General features: G+C 39.0%; 1 protein-coding gene across 4 annotated transcripts in view; it reads left to right on the top strand.

Moving 5' to 3' along the window:
• pdgfd (platelet derived growth factor d) overlaps positions 1 to 21,538 on the top strand; it is a 42,231-nt gene that overhangs the window by 17,783 nt on the left and 2,910 nt on the right. The window contains exons 2-6 of one of the 4 annotated variants that reach the window (XM_026341196.1): positions 1,732 to 1,921; positions 2,984 to 3,161; positions 9,540 to 9,599; positions 11,348 to 11,543; positions 19,779 to 19,996. In XM_026341196.1, coding sequence (XP_026196981.1) covers positions 1,732 to 1,921; positions 2,984 to 3,161; positions 9,540 to 9,599; positions 11,348 to 11,543; positions 19,779 to 19,996 — 842 coding nt within the window. Of the gene's footprint in view, positions 1 to 1,710; positions 1,922 to 2,983; positions 3,162 to 9,539; positions 9,600 to 11,347; positions 11,544 to 19,778; positions 20,890 to 21,538 lie in introns of those variants that run through there. The other 3 variants (XM_026341177.1, XM_026341187.1, XM_026341170.1) reach the window with 3 other exon arrangements.

Raw genomic sequence — 21,538 nt, 5'->3', positions numbered from 1 at the left:
TCACACACACACACACAAATGAATGCACACAGTGTCAATTGCTGAATCCAGAACTATCTGACTGCGAGTCTGCCAAAGAATGAGGAATGACAGATGAGACAGAACCACTGAGTGAAGCAACAAAGAGAAACGTAAAGACAGCAAGAGAAGGAAAGACAGGATGAAACAAGATAGGGAATTAAGGGAAGTTTGCAGTGAAGAGGTGGAGGAGAAGGCCAACGCTTCATCATCATCTCCCTGGGGTCCAGGCTGTAGTGCCTTTATTATGCAGCTCTCTTGCAAAAAACACACACCCCTCAGAAAATACAGCCTCGTCAGCCTACTTCAGCACACAGCCTCACCTTATGTGTGTGTGTGTGTGTGTGTGTGTGTGTGTCAGCAAGGAAATCTTTTCCAATGTTCAGGAAGTCAGCAGTAACGTGGTGAGGACAATTAAGGAGTCTTGTTATATAAAATGAGTTTATAATATAAAAATTAGTTTTCTGATTAATTAACTAGGATTAAACATTCACTGGGCGTGATTATGACATTCATCAGCACTGATGAGCAATTATTTTTCTTTAAACGCAACTTTGGAAAGTGAAATTGTCATTATAGTTTAAGTCAGTATTTCAGTAAGTTAATATCCTAATGCATCAAAGACCTGACAACCAATAATAACCAGTATTTTTATATCGTATGTTTATATTATATTTATATCTTTTTCATTTTCAATTTCCAGATGTTAGATAGGTTCAGTAGGTCTAAGTTTTCAAGTTATGAATTTTGTGATTTACACACACTTTAAGTGTGAGTGTGTGCGTGTGTGTGTGTGTGTGTGTGTGTGTGTGTGTGTGTGTGTGTTTGTGGCAAACTACTAAAGCAGACAGCAGCATTTCTGCTGTTATCTGCTGTTAAGAAACTGTTATTTACTGTACACTTGTATTGTATTTAACATTGGACTCTTGTGATTTCTATCTTTGTATTAGGTTGTTAAGAATAGAAAGTATGTCAGCCAAAACACCATGAATCTGCATTTAGAATTTGGAAACAGTGTCACTATGAGATAGTCTGTCCATGAAAGATCACTAAAAAACTATTTTCAACCAGAAAAATATCTTACTAATATCCTACTTTGCTGTATCTTGGTCACAGTAATGGGGATAAAACTAATTTAAGACATATAAGAGAATACCAAGGTGTATTGTTAATGTTAAATGTCATCTCAGGCAGTTTTGCATTGTTAGGTAAACAACAAATATTAGTATCAGATGCCAGTCTCATGGTTATATGCTAACTATGAAGATGTTACTGTAGTTTAACATAATAAATTATGTTCTTATAATCTCCGCTAATTAACCATCCAACATCCAAAAACAAAGTTTAAAAGCATTATGTTTAGACTGAAGGGACAGATATGAGAGAGATATCATTTTCTGAGTACTGAGAAATTAAGTTAGTATTAGGCTGTGCAGAAAATACAGGTATTCATGTACTTGTCTTTGCTGAGGTCAAGCGATCATTAGAATGAAATGTCACACTTGCATTTGTATTATTTGTCTGTTTATGTTTTTTTGCTTCTTGTATGTGTTTCTGTGCCAAAATCTATAAGAGTTTGCTTGGTTTTGCATGTAGATTTGCATTTTTTGTCCATGCCTCTGTGAACCAGCTGCTTTGCTTGTGTTTATTTACAACTGGACTAACTAACTGATTAGTTGTAACCACTAACAGACAGCAATCGCCTCACCACAGACTTGTACTGCAAAGAGGAAAACATCACGGTAACGGCCGTGGGCGGAGTCATCCACAGCCCACGCTACCCCAACGCTTACCCTCGCAACCTGCTGTTGTCATGGAAACTGCTGTCGCTGCCTGGGAGCCACATTCACCTGGAGTTTGACGGACACTTCGGCCTGGAGGAGGCTGAGAATGGAGTGTGCAGGTAAAACACAAGACATGAAAATAACAGAGGGAAGGAAAAGGATGAGAGAGAGCAGACACTGAAGCCAGTAAATAGGTAATACAGGAGGAAAGAAGTGTAAATTGGAGGTAGGTTTACAAAGAGAAGAAAGTGCTGATGAATTACAAGAGTCTATAAAGGAGAAAAGACAGATGAAAGAAACTTTGATTAAAGTACCAAAACCAGACAGTGAGAGAAAGAGTGACAGAGATGATGATTCGGAGTGGCAAACAGAGGAGGAAAAGTTTACTGAGCCAAAAACTCCAGATGAAAGGACAATAGCAACAGTAAAATACGTTTCAGGATGGTTTGATAATGCACATGTGCAATGTGATTGAAAAGATGTGGGATAAATGCTTATAAAAAGCAGTAAGGGAGTGGAATCACTGTGAAAGAAATGGATAACTAAAAGTTTGTTGCCTTGGCAGGAAACATAAGACGTCCTTGAGGGTTGAGGGGAGAAAATAGACTCTTTAATCCCCATATGCAACTCAGCCGTCTTTGTAAGCACTTTGCTGAAAAGACAAGGGGAAGCGAGATGGGGAGAAGAGGGGGAGGAGAGGTTGAAAAAGACAGGAAGACGGAGAAACAAGCTTTGCCCAGTTTATTGAATCGTGTTTGTTACACTGACTGTGTGTGTCTTTCTGTGCATGTCTGATTAATGGGTTAACAAATTGACTCGGGCACTGATTGCTAGAAAACCCTTTCTCAAAAAGTCTTGTTGTCAAGTACTTTGGCAGGAAACATTCGTCTCAACACAGGATTGAGCACAAAAGCCTGTCATAAGACCCTTAACCTATTCTAAAGGCCTCTCATAAATAGGCAAAAGTATTTCCTTAAAGGAAAATCACTCTCAATTCCAAATCTTATTTATAATGCCAGTGCTACAGTTTTAGCAAAGTCAATGTTTTCTGTAGGTTTGATGTCTGATGAGTTTGTTCAAGACTGAAATAGCTACTGGACTACCGTTAAATCAGTGTGTAGTGTGGACAGACACACAAACACATGTATTCATTCTCTCGTTCTCCCTCCGTCTCACTCCAGGTATGACTTTGTTGAAGTGGAGGACCAATCCGAGACCAGCACTATAATTTGGGGTCGCTGGTGCGGGCAGAAAGCCCCTCCCAGTCTCAACTCCAAAGCTAACATGCTCAGAGTCACCTTCAAGTCTGATGATTACTTCGTTGCAAAGCCGGGATTCAAACTCTACTACTCGCTTCTGGTGAGAAACACACTCGCAGTCATGTCTCACTATACTTGTGAGGACACTCACTGACATATTGCATTCCCCCAATCCCCTACCCTAACCCTAACATAAACCCTATTCTAACTTTAGCCTTAAGACCTGCTCATCACTGGCTAATATGTCCTAACAAGACCAAAACGTCCTCAAAACAGTAATAAAGGAAGTAAATATGTGCACACACACACACACACACAGCTGACAATGAATCATGGGCTGTTTTTGGGATATGGCTTAAAGTTTTTTTGTCACATCTGGTTCAGTCTAGTGCCGCAGCAGTGCTCCAGGTAAAATGCTGCTCTCCCTCTTATACCTCAACCTGACAATAAAGGCGACAGATGATGCGGAGATAAATACAGTACTGTAGATACGAGGAAGGAGGAAGGTAGAAAGACAGTAGAGAGATGGAGGGATCAAGGAAGGAGGGCAGGAGGGAGGGAGGGTGAAATGTGTTCTCTTAAAGGCTGTCAAACGAACGGATAAGGAGATTAGCTTTGTCATTCTGTCAGGAAGAGGAAAGAAGACTCGGGACTCTGATTTAAAGACATTCTCCCGCCCTATAATCAGACGGGAAAGGGGAAAGAGAGAGGGAAAGAGCTGTGGAGACAGCGAGACATTTAAAGATGTTCCCTGGCTTTCTCTTTTATGAGAGGAGGCGAGAGTGAAAGAGACAGCATCACATTCAGGGTTGAACTGTTGGCATCGCTTATTATCAGGGAAAAAGAATGTGGCAAGAATGGAGTAAAGGCCAAGACAGAAACAATGAGAGACAGGAAGAAAGAGAGAGAGGCATGCTGTGGTCGCAGGCAGTACTTTAAGTTCCTTGTAATTGTGATATTCAAGCTCCTGTGAAAACACTTGTGCTAATTCTTACTACAATTTTAACTAAAAAGCGCCGCTCCATAAGAAAGTCAGATAGTTATTCAGACTGGAAGATCTCAACTGGCTGTAGACCGGCATGTCATGATGGACATGACCAGGGCTTAAACTGGGCTGAAGTGCACCTGAACTACGTCTTACCTCCTGACATTGACAGGCTGCACTTTTCTCCATATTGAGAGAGGAAGGGTGTGTATTGTTACACACAGCAGTGATGTATAGTTAGTGTAGTGTGTTCCATAATAATATACACTAGTATATTACTAGAGTATGTCACTATATTAGTAATCTTGATAAGGTAATCTTAGTATAGGTTGTGGTATCTTCAAATAATAAAGGTTGCAGAACCCTGTCCTAGATGTTCACATACTTTAGCCACATACAAATATTCAGGATTTGAGAATTACCTTGGGCTACATGATACATGTTAGGTGCATGTGATGTAATGCGCAAGGAATTTAGAGCTACGCAAAACATCAAATAAAAAGATAAAAATCCCCATAACATATCGTACAGATTTTTTTTTTTTTTCTTTTGTATGTCCAGACATCCTGATTGAATCGGCGTCACTCCTAAATGCTAATTAAATCAAGATGATGGCAGAAAAGCAGATGACCTCAAAGCCCCACACCCCAACAAATACATGTGTCATAGGTTGCTATGGCAACTGGCAAATGAGTCAGAGTGTAAGGGCAACAGAGCAACCTGTGTGTTTGAACAAGATGAACCAGTAACTACCCAAACTAAAATACTAAAGAGCAGCATCACCATGTTCAGGCCAACTAAGTAGAAAATCCCTAAAATGTGACGTAGTTCTTGGCTTTAGCAAGTTACTTTTAGCCCAAAAAATAAATCCCTTATCTGTCTCAGACACTTGCTTTTCTCTGTCTTCCTCTTCCTTTACCTTTACTTATTCCTTCCCCTGTCACGTCGCACAGTAATCACAAATCTGTACATTTAAAACGATCTAACTCTGAAGGCCTACGTTATTTGATCACTTTTACCTATGTTTTAGTGTTTGTGCCTTTACATCCTACACACACACACACACACACTTCCCTTCAGCTAGACCTGGCCTGTGTGTGTGGCTTAATTTAGCAGGTCTAATTTGTTCTCTCCAGACCTGTCAAGCAGATAAGAGGGAGGAGGACGAGAGGCAGGGAGAGGTAAGGAGGAAGTGAGAGGCAGAAAGAAGCAGAGAGAGAGAACGAGAAGAAGCAGCATTGGAAGGAGAGAACAGGTGTCTGAGATGGTATCGGCATGTCAGCTAATGACTAAAACAACCTGAACTGAGAGAGGCAGAGCAAGAGAGGGAAGGCGCAAGGGGAGCAGCTGTGAGGTAGCAAGCTATGGAGTGGAATGAGGTTAACTGAAAGCATGAATAAAACCTAAATTAAACACAGTTTTACTACAAATGTCCTGCCATGTTTGAGATGTGCGGGTTTTACCTCTACCTTCACTTTCTCCAGATCAATCTGAACTCTAATCCCAAATTCTCTGTTTACCAAGTAACCAGAACCCGAATCAGACCAGATGCTAATTACATTTAGTCTCAAACACACTCACTACCAGTCACCAAAGATAAGGATAAGAGGACAAATTGTGACATATAGAAAAAAGGTGCTGCTGCCAATAATGAGCTTTTACAGTATGGCTGCGTGTTAAGAGGCACATCATGCTGCTACGTTGATTGTGTTGTTTTTCCTTAGAATTAACTACTTTAAGTAAGTTTTAGTGAGTCAGTTCAGGTACATTCTAGCCAAATGTTAAAATGTCTTTATAAGTAAAAGAAATGTTTACTTTTTCCCATGTGTGAATGACGTTAGCAGCTGTGGGGATATCGTCCTATATGATCTATACTCTCTGATGATGTAAACTAAAACTGCACTGAAATCAGCCCCTCTCTCGTTAAACTTCAGTATCAGGACTTATGAGCTGAGGTTGATGATGATGATGATGAAAAACCCCACTACTTACTGTAATGGAGTGGGGCTTACACATACATGATCAGAGTCTTAGGAATTCAAGACCACCACCACTCCCCTCTAAAGCCCACCATCTACAGTCAGACAGAGGCATTACTCGTTACTTGTATCATTGTTTTCTCTAAAATTCGCATTCTTTGATCCTTTTACAATCTAGTTTTCAGCTGGTGTGATTAGTCCTCTGCAGTGCCAACATACATAAAGTAATGAGCACTTTCACTTACATAAGATAAACATTTTAAGAGCAATGCCTTCATAAATATAGGTCTATGAGTGCACAAAACAGCCTTATTATATTTACCGAGAACAGGAAACTTGTTTTTCTTGCCGATATTTCATAGCTTTACATGCGTTATAGGTTTTTTGTTTGTTAGTTTTTGTGTTTGTCTATTACTAAACTGTATTATGTCATGTCATATTAATAACATGACTAATATGAATAATAGCTAAGTCAAAAAATAAATGTACTGCTTAAGACCAGAAGCAGCACAGTAATCTCTGAGAAAAGTTACATTTCTACATTAGAATCATCTTTTTTTAAGCTTAAACAAAGATAAGTGCGTTATGTGTGATTTATCAACAACTGAAACCTCATCTGGCTTAAAGAGAGATATATTTATCATGTAGGGTAAAAGTCAGCACAGATAGATTTACCACACACTTCTGCCTCAGCTGCTCTAGTGTCCAGCTGAACAAAATAGAGGTTGAAAAGGGCAGCTCCCTGGTGTCCTCACAACTACAGTGCTACTGTAAATACACTGCCCACCCCTAAAAAAAAAAAAAGTCACCACCTGGATTTAACTAAGCAAATAGGTAAGAGCCTCCCACTGGATAATTACTGCGTGGATGATTATTTTTCAGCTGCCAACAATTTATTTAACCCTAACTGATGCAGTGAGTAGCTTCTCATTTTTTAAACATCCATGTCTGAAGACACATCCTGTGGTCGTGCAAAAGATGGGGTCAAATTAATTAGCACGAATCAAGCAAACAAAACATCTAAGGAGATTGAAACTATTAAAACTAGGTTAAGAACTGTCCAAAGCATTATTAAAAACTGCAGGGATAGTAAGGAACTATCATCTTCGAGGAATGTGTGCTGTAATCAAAGCTAAAGGTGGTCCAATGAAATATTAGAGTGTGTGACTTTTTTTTTTAGTTTGGCAGTGTACGAATGTGTTTCCTCACCACCAGTGAGCAGAGCTCCAGGAGTGGACCTGATGACCTGAGATCCCAGAATTCATCAGTGGTGACAGTCTGATTCACATGTAATGAAAAGTTCATGACATTTGTGTGATCACTGTTACTGCAAGGGTAGATGATGGTTATCACATAGGCATGAGGTGGTGCCTTTTGAATCAATTCAGTAATCCTATATCTAGCTAACACACCGCTCCTTGCTTATGTTACCAATAACTATGATGAAGTGAAGCAACAAAAAAGTGTGGTGCAGGTCTGCATCCCCAGCTTGTGTCTGTTGTATATTAATTAGGCTAGAGTAAGAGAAATAGTCTGCTACTAGCCAATCAATTTACATTTACAAGGCGTCAATGGAGATATGGGATGAGATTGAAGTCTGGATGAGTGTTGTCGAGCAGACATGGCAGCATTAACAGCATTAATCACATGACAACTGAAGCTACATAGGAATATTGCCTTAACTATGACTTTTAGCTTCAGAAATCAAAGAAGAAAATATCTATTCTATGAGCTTTGGAAGTTCGTTAGCTGTCTTTGCGATCTCACCTCTGAAGAAAGTCACTGGGGTGGTCTGTGCTCGCTCTGTGTGGTCGGGGAAGTGAACTGGCAGTCAACTGTGTGAGTGACGACTTTGTGACGCGACAGTTGTTGTGTGACCATTCGGTTCCGTGTGTAAATGAGTAGAACACATAGAAACACTGCAGTCCATATCTCCTCCATCTTAACCTCAACCTTCAGAACTAAAAGCCTGCAGCCCTCGCCCCAACACTAGTCTAACTCTAAGTCTAACATTAACCCCAAAACCACATTGTAAAGGTGCAGCCCTTCATTCTGGCAAAAGATTGATTAAAATAACCCCCTTCAATGTTTCTTCTGTGACTACACTGCTCAAGATGCATTCATATGCACTGCTGCAGAAACCAGGAAATACCAGCTGCTCGATCAAGCACGTGTGTCAGATCTCATCATTAACAATCTGAATAAAATGTGCAAAGATAAAACATAAGCTTAAAGTTAGCTTTGACCAAATGAGAGATCACAGGTTTAGCTAACCTGCTGCTAGCTCCTACAACTCCACACAGACCTGGGAAAAACACAAACTCCTTGATTGGATTTACTTTGGCTAAACAATAAAATGTTTTAATTGAAGTATCCTCCTTAGAAGTATTCAAGAAGAATATCTATGCAATAAATAGTTTTGTCTTATAATTGTAGTAAATTAGATTAGTTGATATGAACCTTTTGTTCCTATTAATATAAGTAATAACATAATTATTATTGTTATTACAAATAAATTCAACAATGATTCAATTATGTAAAATTGTGTATATAAATTATATATCAATATTCCATCCAACAAGAGCTCATATATAAACATATTAGGGGAAATGTATCTGCCAGGTGACTAAACTGTTTACGTGTTCTTTGTGCTAAGCTTTTTCTTTTCTACCTTATTACTGTAAGTGGCCCAGATGTGCATTTAACCTTAAAAGGAAACGAGACTAGGAATGTGTAAACACGCATTTACTTGTTCGCAAACATGCACACGCTCTTAAAGGAAACCCTCTGACTTCATTCACAGCTGGTTTGGCCCTGTGTGTTTACGTGGATGAGTGCGACCCGGTGCCTGCTGGGTGGCAGCCAGTTACAGCAGCTCCCCTCGATTCTGTTGTGTTTCTTTTGTCGGCTGTCGCGTTTTGTGCTGTGATGATAAGAAATGGATTCACTGGGATCTTTCTGGTTTCCTGTGTTTGTGTGAGCACTTTTCATAACTGTGTCTGGCAGCACATGTTACCAAGGATACAGCATTTTTTTTTTTTTTTTTTTTTAACGCATGACAACAGCCACCCTGCGGTTAGCAACTGGTCATTAACCCTGCAAAACACAGGCCTGCTCCCAGGACAGAGACCTGAAATCCACCAGAAATCCTCCAGGAGGCTGAGGTGCAGAGCGGAGGAGAATGCAATTCAATTTTATTCAGTTTTATTTGTATAGTGCCGAATCACAACAGAAGTCATGTCAAGGCACTTTACGGTGCTCCTAGTGACCTCAAGTGACCTGGATACCTGCACACTGACCAGCTTAAAGGCGCCTGACAATTCAGTCATCATCGTTAATTTGCTCCATATATCATCTGGTGGTCAGTCACTAATCTAGGTCAAAGTTTCTTGCTTTCTATAAGGCAATGAGGCACCAACATGAAAAAGAATTCATCTTTTCTTTTCTTTCCTTCGCTGCGGCTCCTTATCCCTTACGTATACTGAAATGATGAATTGATTGATTATTTCTGCAGTATGAAACTCCTCTACCTGCTTCCAACACCAACTGGGAGGCTGTCACTGTGCCCATGTCGGTGAGTCATGTTCACACACACACACACACACACACACACACACACACACACTGTGAGTTGTTAAAATTAAAAAAAAAAAATTACATAGACATGCTTGCCCACCTTCATAATTAGAAATATTTCGTCTTTGTGTCTTTTTTAGTAACACATTAACCACTAAATATAGGAAATAAGAACGTTTTAAAGTGGACTATGAAAAGAAATAGGAGGTTAGGAAAACAACATAATACTGACATAAAAAAAATAGTTCCTTATTCCAAGCTGTTTTATTACGTTTTTGTAGATGAAACACACTGTTTATAACAAGGAGAATGTGATATGCGTTTTCTTTTTCACACAGAGGAACAATGGCTACATCAATAGTTATTGCATATGGTCCATTTGCATTGAGCAACACACACCTATTCATGCATAGGCCCTAACTGTATTTATTATACATGAGGCTCAGGGTATAAAATGTCATGTTTTCTTGGACTAATATTTTTTACATGTAATAGATGTCATTTGTGTCAGCATATGAGCGGTGGGGTTCAGTGACATAGTTGATTACAATTCTGTTCAGCTGTCATGTCATCATTTATTTTACATTAGCTCTGGACACATTTTTATAGTGTGGCGACGTTAAATTAGCATTTTTATATTCTTATAATTAAGTTACTTACAATAGATGTGTCTAAATGCTAAATCTCACAGGTACAAGACGTCCTATGTTAGCTTTAATGAATCCAAGTCTTCTTCATAAGCTTCTGACATCTTTTTATCACTTATCCTTGTTCTTTGATCGTGATGGAAGTCACTGCTGATTAGACGTTAATGTCACAGGCACACACATCATTAGTGTAGATAAGTAGCTGAAGAGCAGTGGTCATTTAAGAACCAACTTTAAGACCCTTTAACACCCTTAACACTTGTATGTAGTGGTACAATAGCAAGTAAAGACTGCAATTTAAAGGTTAATTAACTTGAAGACCACAGTAAAAAAAAAAAAAAAAAAAAAAAAAAACTGTGACGTCAACTCAAAACTAAACAAAAGTACTATGTTTCAGTTAATGGCCCTATAAGATTACAAAATTTTAAAAACAAAGGCTTTCATTAATTTAGCTTTAGCAAGAGCCAAATCAGCATTAACATCTGCTGGAAAGTCTGTTTTTTATTTACTGAAAGAGGAAAAGGAAGCACTAGGTGTGAGTGGAGTCTTAAGTTGGTACACTAAGATCAACAGTGACCGTGACCTTTATGTTCATGATTCTTTCTTTCTTTCTTTGTGCCAGTGTGAAGGTTATCTGTTGAAATCTCCAGGTCCTTCTATATATGCTTGGATATCTTTTCAAGACTTGCAAAGAAATGGTGCTGACCTTCCCACCACAGCACATGATGTAACACTGTCAAGGATTTCACAATGGAAAGGAAAATGATTTTTTCCTCTGCACGAGAAACATGTTATAGAGACTACTGATAAAATACTTAATGTAACCACCACAACCAGACACCACAAAACAGTATTATGTCTTGTCCACTGGCTCTCTAGCAACCTTTTAAGTTGAGTTATAATTTTGTTTTATGCTGAAAACAATAGTGGAAGAAATATTAAAGTGACCCTCAGATTCTAAACAAGGTTTCTGCCACCTGTGATTCCCTGATACATGCAGTATGTGATTGTGTGATGAGTAAACAATGGTGAAGTTAGAATAGGTGTAAATTAATAACAAAATTAATAATTTTGTGTTTGCCCTTTGACCTTTGCTCAGAGGCCAGTGGCAGTCACTGAGGTTCCTTTCACACTGGATGATTTGGACCACACCATATCTGCCTTTGATACTGTGGAACAGCTTCTCAAATCCCTGAACCCAGACACCTGGAGACAGGACCTGGACAGCATCTACACTCAAACACACATCCATTATATATCCAGAGCCTATCATCTGGCAAGCAGACATAATAAAGGTGAGATGTATCTTGTATCTCTGGGTTTTTTAAGCTATTTGGAACCAAGATATTATCCTGTCTAACAAGCGTATGCACATTATCTTAAAGATGTTAACCATATATCCCTGCAAGCCTTTAGTATGATAATAACCACTGTCATTTGGTTCTAATATAACTGCTGCAAATGGTATGTGCTGACATAGAACTAAAAAATACTATTCGTTGTTGATTATAAATAAGCAAAGAACTAAGAAGTAAGAAAAGCTTACAATTATACAAATCTAAAATACTTACACATTTATAAATTAGCCCAATAACTGTTTCCAACTGGCAAGAAAAGCATAAATACTATTGTAACAGCCAGACGTCTGCGGTTGACTACAAGTGCAGAGTTAATGGCAACATGTTGTCACACAAAGACATTTCGTTCATAATAGGTGATTATGAATGAATTCCACCAAAGATCTCAAAGATGTCAGACATTGTAATGCAGTGTTGTAAGATTTCTAAAAATTTTATTATTATTTGTATATATAAAAATATATATATGAGAAAAAGATCTTAGATTTTCTATATACTTTGGCATAAATATGGAAAGAATTGTATAACGAGACAAGGGGGGTGTCATACTGAGTAAAGGTTATTCAGGAGTAGAAGAAGAGTGTTATCTAGTATTATATGCTGCAGATGGTGATCCTCAACAGCTGCTGAACAGTATTTCGCTGCAGTGGTACCTGTTGTAACAGAGGGGAGGGGAGAGCGTGTAGCCCTGTGCTGACCAATAAAGACCAGCACAGCAGGAGGCCCATTCTCACAAATTGGGCTATACACATAACTCAGTGGTACAGCATTGCAGAGGATAAAGTCTGCAGCTCTGTAATGTGAAGGAAGTTATTAGTCAGGCCTGTAATGACTGCAATGGAGCCATATTGCAGCCTTATGATCGTATATAGCACAGTTGACAGCCAGTGAAACCATGCTAATGAAGTGTTGCATATTCAATTGAAATCACATTATCCAGCTTGTCAAGTAAGCTAGAGGGCTACAATAATATAAGTTTGTTTAGTAGCAGTGTACAGCTACACGCTTAACTTGGCATGTAGAAAGGATATGCAGAAGCATCTGTGCACTAAAATCCCCTGATGAAAAAAACTGAATTCAAAGAGCGTCCTACTAATTTTGATTACAAAAACAGCTCTGAAACTAAAAAGAATGAATGAATTTCAATGCAACAACATAGACTGACTAAGTTGTTGCATCGTGATTTGGGCATGTTGCCCCTTAAGGGGTCTAATAGTGAGTCAGTGACAGATTTAAGAGAGAGAGGACTAATGGTTTAAAGCAATTCTTTACGGTAAAGTTAGCACCAACAACCCAGAGTCACAGAGGCAATAGATTTTGTCCTTAGGATGCACACCTACAGCAGATATCTTAGAGGAGATATGAAATTTTGAGCATGCATACATTTATTACACACACACACACAGTCGTGTGAATAATGTGCTTGGGGATGTTTGTGTGTGTATTCAAGCTTGCAACAGAACTGAGTGTGTTAGACCCCATCTCTCTCACCTGTGCCTAACCCTCTCCTGCATTCTGTCTTTCTACCCGAGGGCTCTGCTGTTCCTTAGTAAATAGTTGTGCTCGACAGCAAATCTATCTCTATTTATCAGTGCAAGTCTGTGCTCGGCCATCATCAGGACGTTCCATATATAGGGAGTGTGTGCATGTTACAGCACTACAGAGAGGTGCATAGTTGCTGCAGGTCTTTGATACACTGTACTAGCGTAGCTCTCTCTAATTGGAAATTCAACCTGTGCAGTGGAGCAGAAATCTGCCACAGTCAGCAGTTTAGCTCTGTTTTCATTAAGACATGCACACACAGTAGCTTACACCCACCTTTGTTCCCACAAAGGACAGAAAGTTTGATCATGATATTAATTGGGAGACTAAATTACATGTCATTTGCAAGCATAAGTAAACATACAATGGTAAGAAAAAGTATGTGGATATGAAGGAATATACCTTATGTGTCATGCACCCCAAGATGCCAAGTCCGCACTGATCAAATCATCTTCAGAGGAAGGGGAAAATAAAGTAAATCCCAAATAATACAGGTATAATAATAATATATAATAATACTAAGCATACACACATAATAGACATTTAAACTTACAATATTTTCATACCCCTGTACAGGGAACACACATGCAGCATACATGTGTACACGCCCACACACAAATGTGAATGTTCACCTAATGTTAACAAGCCAGCTACAAACACACATTTGAATAAGACAACTTTCCAATTACTGGAAGTCCCATTTCTCCTCTTTTGGTAGAGTCTAATTACCTCCCTCCACAAAACTAATGTGTACTGGACAGGTCTATTAACTGAATTCAGAGACAAGCTGATATTGACCCACTAACTCCTGGTAAGACGGCAAGAAAGCTGTCAAAATTTCACCATAATGGAGCGTTATCAATATCTGTAATCCGTGTGTTGCTGCCCAGTACTGCTCAGTACTCACAGTTCTGTGGTAAGCTATAAAATGACCACTTCAAAATCTGCTTTTTTTACAGCAAAGCCACAAAAGCAGCAACATTTTTTTCCTTTTTTCCTATTAGCTGTACTTTTTACACAAAATGGAGATTTCATCACATCTCTGATATGATTGTGAGCAAAAGAATATTTAGTGTAGCAGAATCTCACACCTTTAACAGGTAGGATTAGTGAATTAGTCAAGGCAGATGTAAGTGTGTCTGTAGTCAAAAGAAAGATTTTTTTTACTTCACTGCAAGTGAAACATTGCAGACTGTAAGTATTCCACAGAAACCACCAGTCAACTTGCTTAACCCCAGGTGTAGTGTTGCCACCTCTTTGGAGAGAAGAAATTGAGTTCAACTTTATTTGTATAGTGCCAAATCAAAACAGAAGTCATGTCAAGGCAGTAAAGTTTTAAGACTTTACATAGTATAACTGTATACAGAATTATATAGAAAACCCAACAACCCCACTTGAGCAGCACTAAGCAACAGTGGAGAGGAAAAACTCCCTTTAAAGGAAGAAACCTCCAGCAGGACCAGGCTCAGGGTGGGCGGCCATCTGCCTCGACCGGTTGAAGTGAGCGGTAATGGGAGAGAGGAAAAGAACAGCAGGCAACAAAAAGCAATGACAACAAGCAGCAAAAAACATTGGGGAGGTCAGTAGGGCCAGTAACTGCACTCTGGAGATAAACAGCTCCAGGCCGGGGATACCTGCAGAAAAGTACAGAGAGAGGGAGACAGGGAGGAGGAAACACAACTAAAAGAGAGAGAAAAGACAAAGATAATGACATGCAGCAGTAGCATTTGAATGGATAAATTAAAGCATAGGAGAGGAGCTCAGTGTATCAGTAGAGGTCCCCCAACAGACTAATCTATAGCAGCATAACTAAGAGATGTCCAAAGTCACCTGAGCCATCTCTCACTATAAGCTTTATAAAATATAAAAAAAAAAGCTAAGTTGTAAGCCTAGTCTTAACAGTAGAGTGAGTTCCTACCTCCCAAACCACAAGTAGACCTGCACTCTGAGGACAAAGTTTTCTGCTGGGACAATATGGAAGTATGAGGTCTTTAAGATCTCATGGCGCTTGATTATTGAGTGCTTTTATGTAAGAAGTGTTTTAAACTCCATTCTGGATTTTACAGGGAGCCAATGGAGAGAAGCTTACCTAGAAATATGATCTCTCTTGCTAATTCCATCCAGAACTCTAGCTGCAGCATTTGGATTAACTGGCGGCTTTTTGAGGATTTATTGGGACATCCTATCAGTAGTGAATTACAATAGTACAGTCTGGAGGTAACAAATGCATGGACTAGTTTTTTTCAGCACCACTTTGAGACAGGATGCTCCTAATTTTAGCAATATTCCTCAGGTAGAAGAAGGCAGTTCTGGAGATTTCATTTATGTATGATGTAAAGGAGATATGCTGGTCAAAGATGAATCAGAGATGTCCTCTATTTTTCAATAGAGGACATCCAGGCCTTTATGTTTTGTAAGCATGCTTACAAGTTTGATTATTTAATTAGCTTCTTCTGGTTTTAAAGATAAATTTAGCTGGGTATTATTTGCATAGCAATTGAATTTTAAAATGTATTTATTTGTTTCCTAGTAATATTCATTAAGGGGGACATATATAGACTGAATAATATCGGTCCAAGCACAGAACCCTGTGGAACTCTGTAACTTTTGTTTACATGGAAGACTCATCATTGCACAAACTGAAATCTACCTGAAAGATACAATTTAAACCAGCCCACTATTATTCCTGTAACACAAATTAGATGTTCCAGTCTTTGTAATAAAACATTGTGATCTATAGTCTTGAATGCAGGATGAACATCAAACAAGTTGAGTAAAGAGAGAAGTCTGTTGTCTGACGCAAGGAGAAGGCTGTTAGTGACCTTTACCAGTGCTGTTTCTGTACTATAATGTACTCTAAATCCTGACTGGAAATCTTCATACAGGTGGTCACATAATTGCTTTGAAACTACTTTTTCAAGTATTTTAGAGATAAAGGGCAGATTGGATATTGGTTAAAACCCAGAGTCAAGAGCAGGATTTTTGAGTAGAGGTGTGACTACAGCATTCTTACAAGCCTGTGGTACAGAACCTGTTAATAAAGATAGATTAATCTGATCTAATATAGACGTGCTAATTAAAAGTAAAAGATCTTTGAGCAGTCTAGTTGGAATGGGGTCTAAGAGACATGTTAATAGTGTAGATGAATTAATTATTGAAATTAACTCTGATGCACGATCTACAGATCAGAAGCAGTACGAGTGAGGTCTTATAATTTAATCTAGAACTGTTGTACATGTGAGATCATCAATGCCAGTTGCAGGGAGAATCTGATCAATTTCACAAAGCAAAACATGTTTTTTTTTCTTATATAATGACAAAAGAATTATATGTAGTAAGTGTCATACAGAGAAGTAAAGTAAAATTACAAATCTCCCTGCAATAATCAACTTGACACACCATAAAAAAAATAATATCTCACTAAGCACAGCATGATTTCACTGCAGCAACATTGGGCAATGCACCAGAGACAAGGACAGTAAAGACATGGTATATAACAAACTGGCCAGGAAATTAATTGACAAAATCTGTGCTGCTTTTATTTTATGTTTATCACTACTGGAGTGTTGAACAAAATCAGCATGATGTGCACTTCACACTTTGAATTTCCTACTCGAGGTTGTATCCATTCTTTCTACCACTTTTCCTCCCACTCGTCATATTTTTTCCTGTATTTCACAGTGAACTAGTCAACAATGAAATAGGACCCACACACGGAACGGGCTAAAGAAACTCCATCAATGATGGATCATCAATCATGTGATTTTTATGTGTTTTGATGGGGAAGAGGACGGGAGAGGGGAGGGTGTTGTGGTTGGATGCTGTAACAGAACAAACTTGACAGTTTTGCTTTATTAGGCAGGCACAATATATGCTGTAATGTTTAATATTACTACAGTGCAGTTCTTAATTGTTGGAATGAAACTAAGTTCATTAAGTCTTCAGCAAAAACTGATCATTTTACAACTGCATTGTTCAAACACACACCAATAAATCCCACTGAAATACACATACACAATCATTCTCACACAGTCTCTCCACACATCTGATGACTTTTTCTAAAAAGAACAGAACATACATTATGTAAATATGAGAAATGTTAAACCACAATGGAAACTAGGTTGTCAATATAAATCTGTGTATTGCCAAAGCAAATGTTCATGTCCCCCGCTCTCTTCTCGATCCCTTGTTGTTGAGCAAACTTTCCATCTGATTTGTGTCAGTAATGGAAGCCCCCCAGTACAAAGATTTCTTTTAGTAAACAATTGCTTATTGATTATCAATGCCATTAGGATTCCATTAACACCATCTGCACTCGCGTTTAGCTGCTCTATGTCACAAGATATTGCACTTCTGGCAGATTTCTTATTATCATACTAACATACGTACATAACTTCTAGTGTGTTTCTATTGCATGACTGATCTTTATTGTTACACTGTTGCCATCAACCTCAAAAGCAAGCCAGCCTCACCAAGCTACACTGTTGTACTGCTGCAAATATTGATCTTGACAAGCCCTTTAGTCTTGTAAAGGGTCATAAAAGCCTCTTGTACTTTAATGAACTGAAAATCTAAATGGCCAATGAACATTTCATTCATCTGCACTGAAAATGAACTTGTCCAAAGAATATACTAGAACAGACTTGTCCTAAAATAAAAATAACACATTTACTCCATTAAATCCAGGCTTTGCCCTCAAATTGGATTCATAGTGCTTTATGTGCTTATGTGCTTCTTGTTGTAGGGGGGAAAAGAAAGAACCACATTTGTACTGACTGCAGAAAGTCCACTGTATGTAAACCATGCTTCTACTTTCCTTTAGGTATAGGTGCAGTTTTGTAATTTGATTTACTTTGTTCTTTTTGACCTTGCTACACTGAATTAAAAGCAAAACCCTGGTATGCAAAACCAGTCGATAATGCTGCCACTGCAATGCTGCTACAGTAAAATAAGGCAGATGTCAGTTCTTGGGCAAATACTCATGGACTGTGAAGGCCAACAGACTTTAGGATGCTGTGTGGGGTGAATTGTTCCATGGGAACATGTTTACTCCACCCATACCCACACTCCACCTGCCTAAACATCTAGTTGTATTTAGTTTAGAAGCTTGACTCATTACTCTCAACACATTAGGATGCTTTCTGCCCTACGTTCTTTGAACAGGGGAGTAGTTGTACTCTACCATAAAGGTGAATGCATCATCAATTCCTTCCTGTCATGTTGCTTGTGCAGATGGGCTGTTCAGTCACCCCCTCCTAAAGTGGTTTCTGCAGGTAGTGAAGCGTAACACTCTAGTCCACTGGGTGCCTTCCATGATGCTCAAGGCTGTACCCCGACTGAACCTGCAGCCCATTAAGGGGATACCCTTTAAAACCTCCTTTTAATTTTGTATTACAGAGAGCCCAAATTGTTTGTATCAGTTCAACTTTCAGTTAATTGATAGACATGTTAGTAGTAACATGTCTACATGTCTGCAGTAATCCAGTTTATCCACCTTCCTGTGCACTCTCCAGAGGGAACCACTGAGCACAAGAAGTTAGTTTTCCTCCTGGGTCATGTCACATATGAAAGGGTTTCAGAAATGCCTATTTCTTCCACTATGCAGCGCTATAAAAGAGGATGTGATTTCACAAAAAATGCCTGACTCATTAATGGATATTATAATAATAAAAAGCAACAGTGGAGTCGTAACTTTAAAAACAGAGAGGCCTTTTACTATCAAAATGGCTACTAGCAGTTTCAGGCAGCTCCACATGTAAAATGCAAAAGCTTTTATGTTTTTCTGCCAACAAAGGAAACAATCACACACATAAGTGAAATCAATTCACTCCAAGATTTTTTTTTGGCTAACTTTTATGAAAAACTGCTGATTGTTGCTGCTATGTCTGAGTCGCTTCTATTCCTTGCTTTATTCCTTTTTTTCTTATATTTATCTTTATATTTCCAATCTTCAACCCACATTGTGGTCACTGTGAATTCCCTTTAGAGAACAAGCAAAGTAAGGTGCTCCCACTGCATTACACAAAATGTATCCGGCTCCTTCATTTTCAATTTGCCGCTCGTGCTATCATCATCATCCTGAAATATGTGTTCTAATGCTGGAGATGTTAAAGTTTTCTCCTATAGCACCATTATATACAGTATATGATTCTCTCACAGTTTGACTTCAGGATCCAAGCAGTACAACAAAGTGCTATTCAGTCTCTAATGCCATTAGTAATGAGAGATTTTAATCAAGGTAGTGGCGCTGCTGGTTTTCCTCACTGGGGCATGTACTTTAGGCTTATATTTCCCATCAGCTTGTCCCATATTCCCTAGGTTTCTCTTATTTTGTATAATTGCAGCAGGCAAAAAAAGGCCCTATATGCACAAACAAGGTGATTCAAGGTGACTTCTTAAGCAATAACATGAAGAAATGCAATCAATGCAATCTACAATTAATTAATGGTCCCTAATTCTTCATCCTATTGTATTTTGTGTTAAAGCTAGCAGTAAGTAAGTATTAAAGCAAAATTAGTTTTTCAACATAACACAAATCGAAAGAGAAAACATGACGCAGTGCAGGTCACACAAAGTGACTGTAGTGCAACAAACCCACAAAAACAAATGACATTTTCTGTTACTGTCCAGTTGATCTGAACCGCCTGCATGACGACGTCAAGCTATATAGCTGTACCCCACGCAACTACTCTGTAAACCTGCGCGAGGAGCTGAGGGCCACCAATGCCGTCTTCTTCCCTCGATGTCTGCTGGTGAAACGTTGTGGAGGCAACTGTGGCTGTGGAACCAATAACTGGAACAATGGTTGCACCTGTCAGGCCTCCAAGACAACACCCAAATTACACGAGGTAGGTCCTTTACACACAAGACACACAAACACAGTGAAAACAGATAGTTTCCAGGTAGTCAAGCATCACTCACACTGCAATCTATTTTGTAATAAACCGACAATTAATCACAGAAAAAGTTTCAAGGCTTCAAACTAACAATAGTTTTCCAGCATGTGCAGTATTTTTTTGAGGAATGACTGATGTGATATTTGGCACCTTGTGTCCAAGAGGTTGAGGACAAATCAAGTTTCTTTCAAGCATAAGAGGTTTTAAAATGTATCTTGCAGGTGACTTCTTACAAACATGGTTTTGAGTAGCACGTTTTCATCAGTTACCTTACTTGACAAAGAATTCTGCTGTGAACTCTTCGCCGTTCAACCGTGCTAAAGCATAACCAACAAAATGAGAAAACGTCAGGTTGTGACCCGAGTGAGTGAGTGACGAGGAGAGAATCAGATGCAGAAGGAAGAAGAAGCAGGGGAAAAATTGGGCGTGCAGAGGCACATGCTGCATCAACAATGAAGCAGCAATGCAGCAGCAGCCTCAAACTTTCTCCCCTGCCTCTCTCCTCCATTCGTTTTTATGTCAGCCCTGTCTCTCTCATTCCCCATCTCTCCACATCTCTCACAATTTGACATTAGCGCTCCATCACTCTCCGTCTCTCTGGGATTCCATCATCCTTTCATTCTTCCCAATTCCCATTTTCAATTTATCCCTTTGCAATGCACCATTCTTGGTCTTTAAGCCTGTCATTCATTCTTTTCTCTCTTCCCTCCATCTCTTTGTGTCTTTGTTCTTGTACAGCTTCATTATTGAAACATGGTCCATAGGGCTCTTTCTCTCTCTCTCGCTCCGTCGCTGTTAAAAATCACACAATGAGAATTTAGACAAAAGTGGGATTTGGCTTGTAATTGTGCCACTGTGTGTGTGTGTGTGTGTGTGTGTGTGTGTGTGTGTGTGTGTGTGTGTGCATGTGTCACAGAATGAAAAATACTGGGTCTGTATACTGTATATTGTCCATGCAAATTACTGCCTGCATAACCATGTGCTTGTATGCTACTGTAAGTTTTTGAGTAGGATTTCCATGCTCCTCTCCTCCTTGCAACCAATCAGAAACCTGTAACTTCACTAACTTGTAAAGAAACGCATGATTACTCACACGGCTGTTTCGCTGCTGGGAGTCCTGACATAAATCATGGGCAGTCTCGCTTTCGCGGAGCTCTGCAGAAAAAAACTACAAACTCACTGCATCAGTTGTGGAGCAATTTGTCCTTTCATTCTCTTTTTTTTTTCACATGAGAGAACTGCAAACAATGCGGCCATCTGTAACAAAGTCAGTTATAGCGAAATGTTGACTACATTTAAAATCAGTTCCATAGCACTTCTACAGACTCTCAGTATAAACAGAGCCCCGACTATTGTTCAAAGCCACAATTTGCATAATGTTAGCAGCAAACTGCATGTATCAGTCTGCGCATATCTGTAATCTTTACAGTGTTTGCTTTAAGAATCGGATGTTTGATGTGTTTTCTTATATACTGTTTTGTCTCTGCTTAGCCA

Source organism: Anabas testudineus, chromosome 13 (genome assembly GCF_900324465.2).
Source record: "Anabas testudineus chromosome 13, fAnaTes1.2, whole genome shotgun sequence".
Taxonomy (NCBI): Eukaryota; Metazoa; Chordata; class Actinopteri; order Anabantiformes; family Anabantidae; genus Anabas; species Anabas testudineus.
This window is presented reverse-complemented; position numbering and strand designations above follow the sequence as displayed.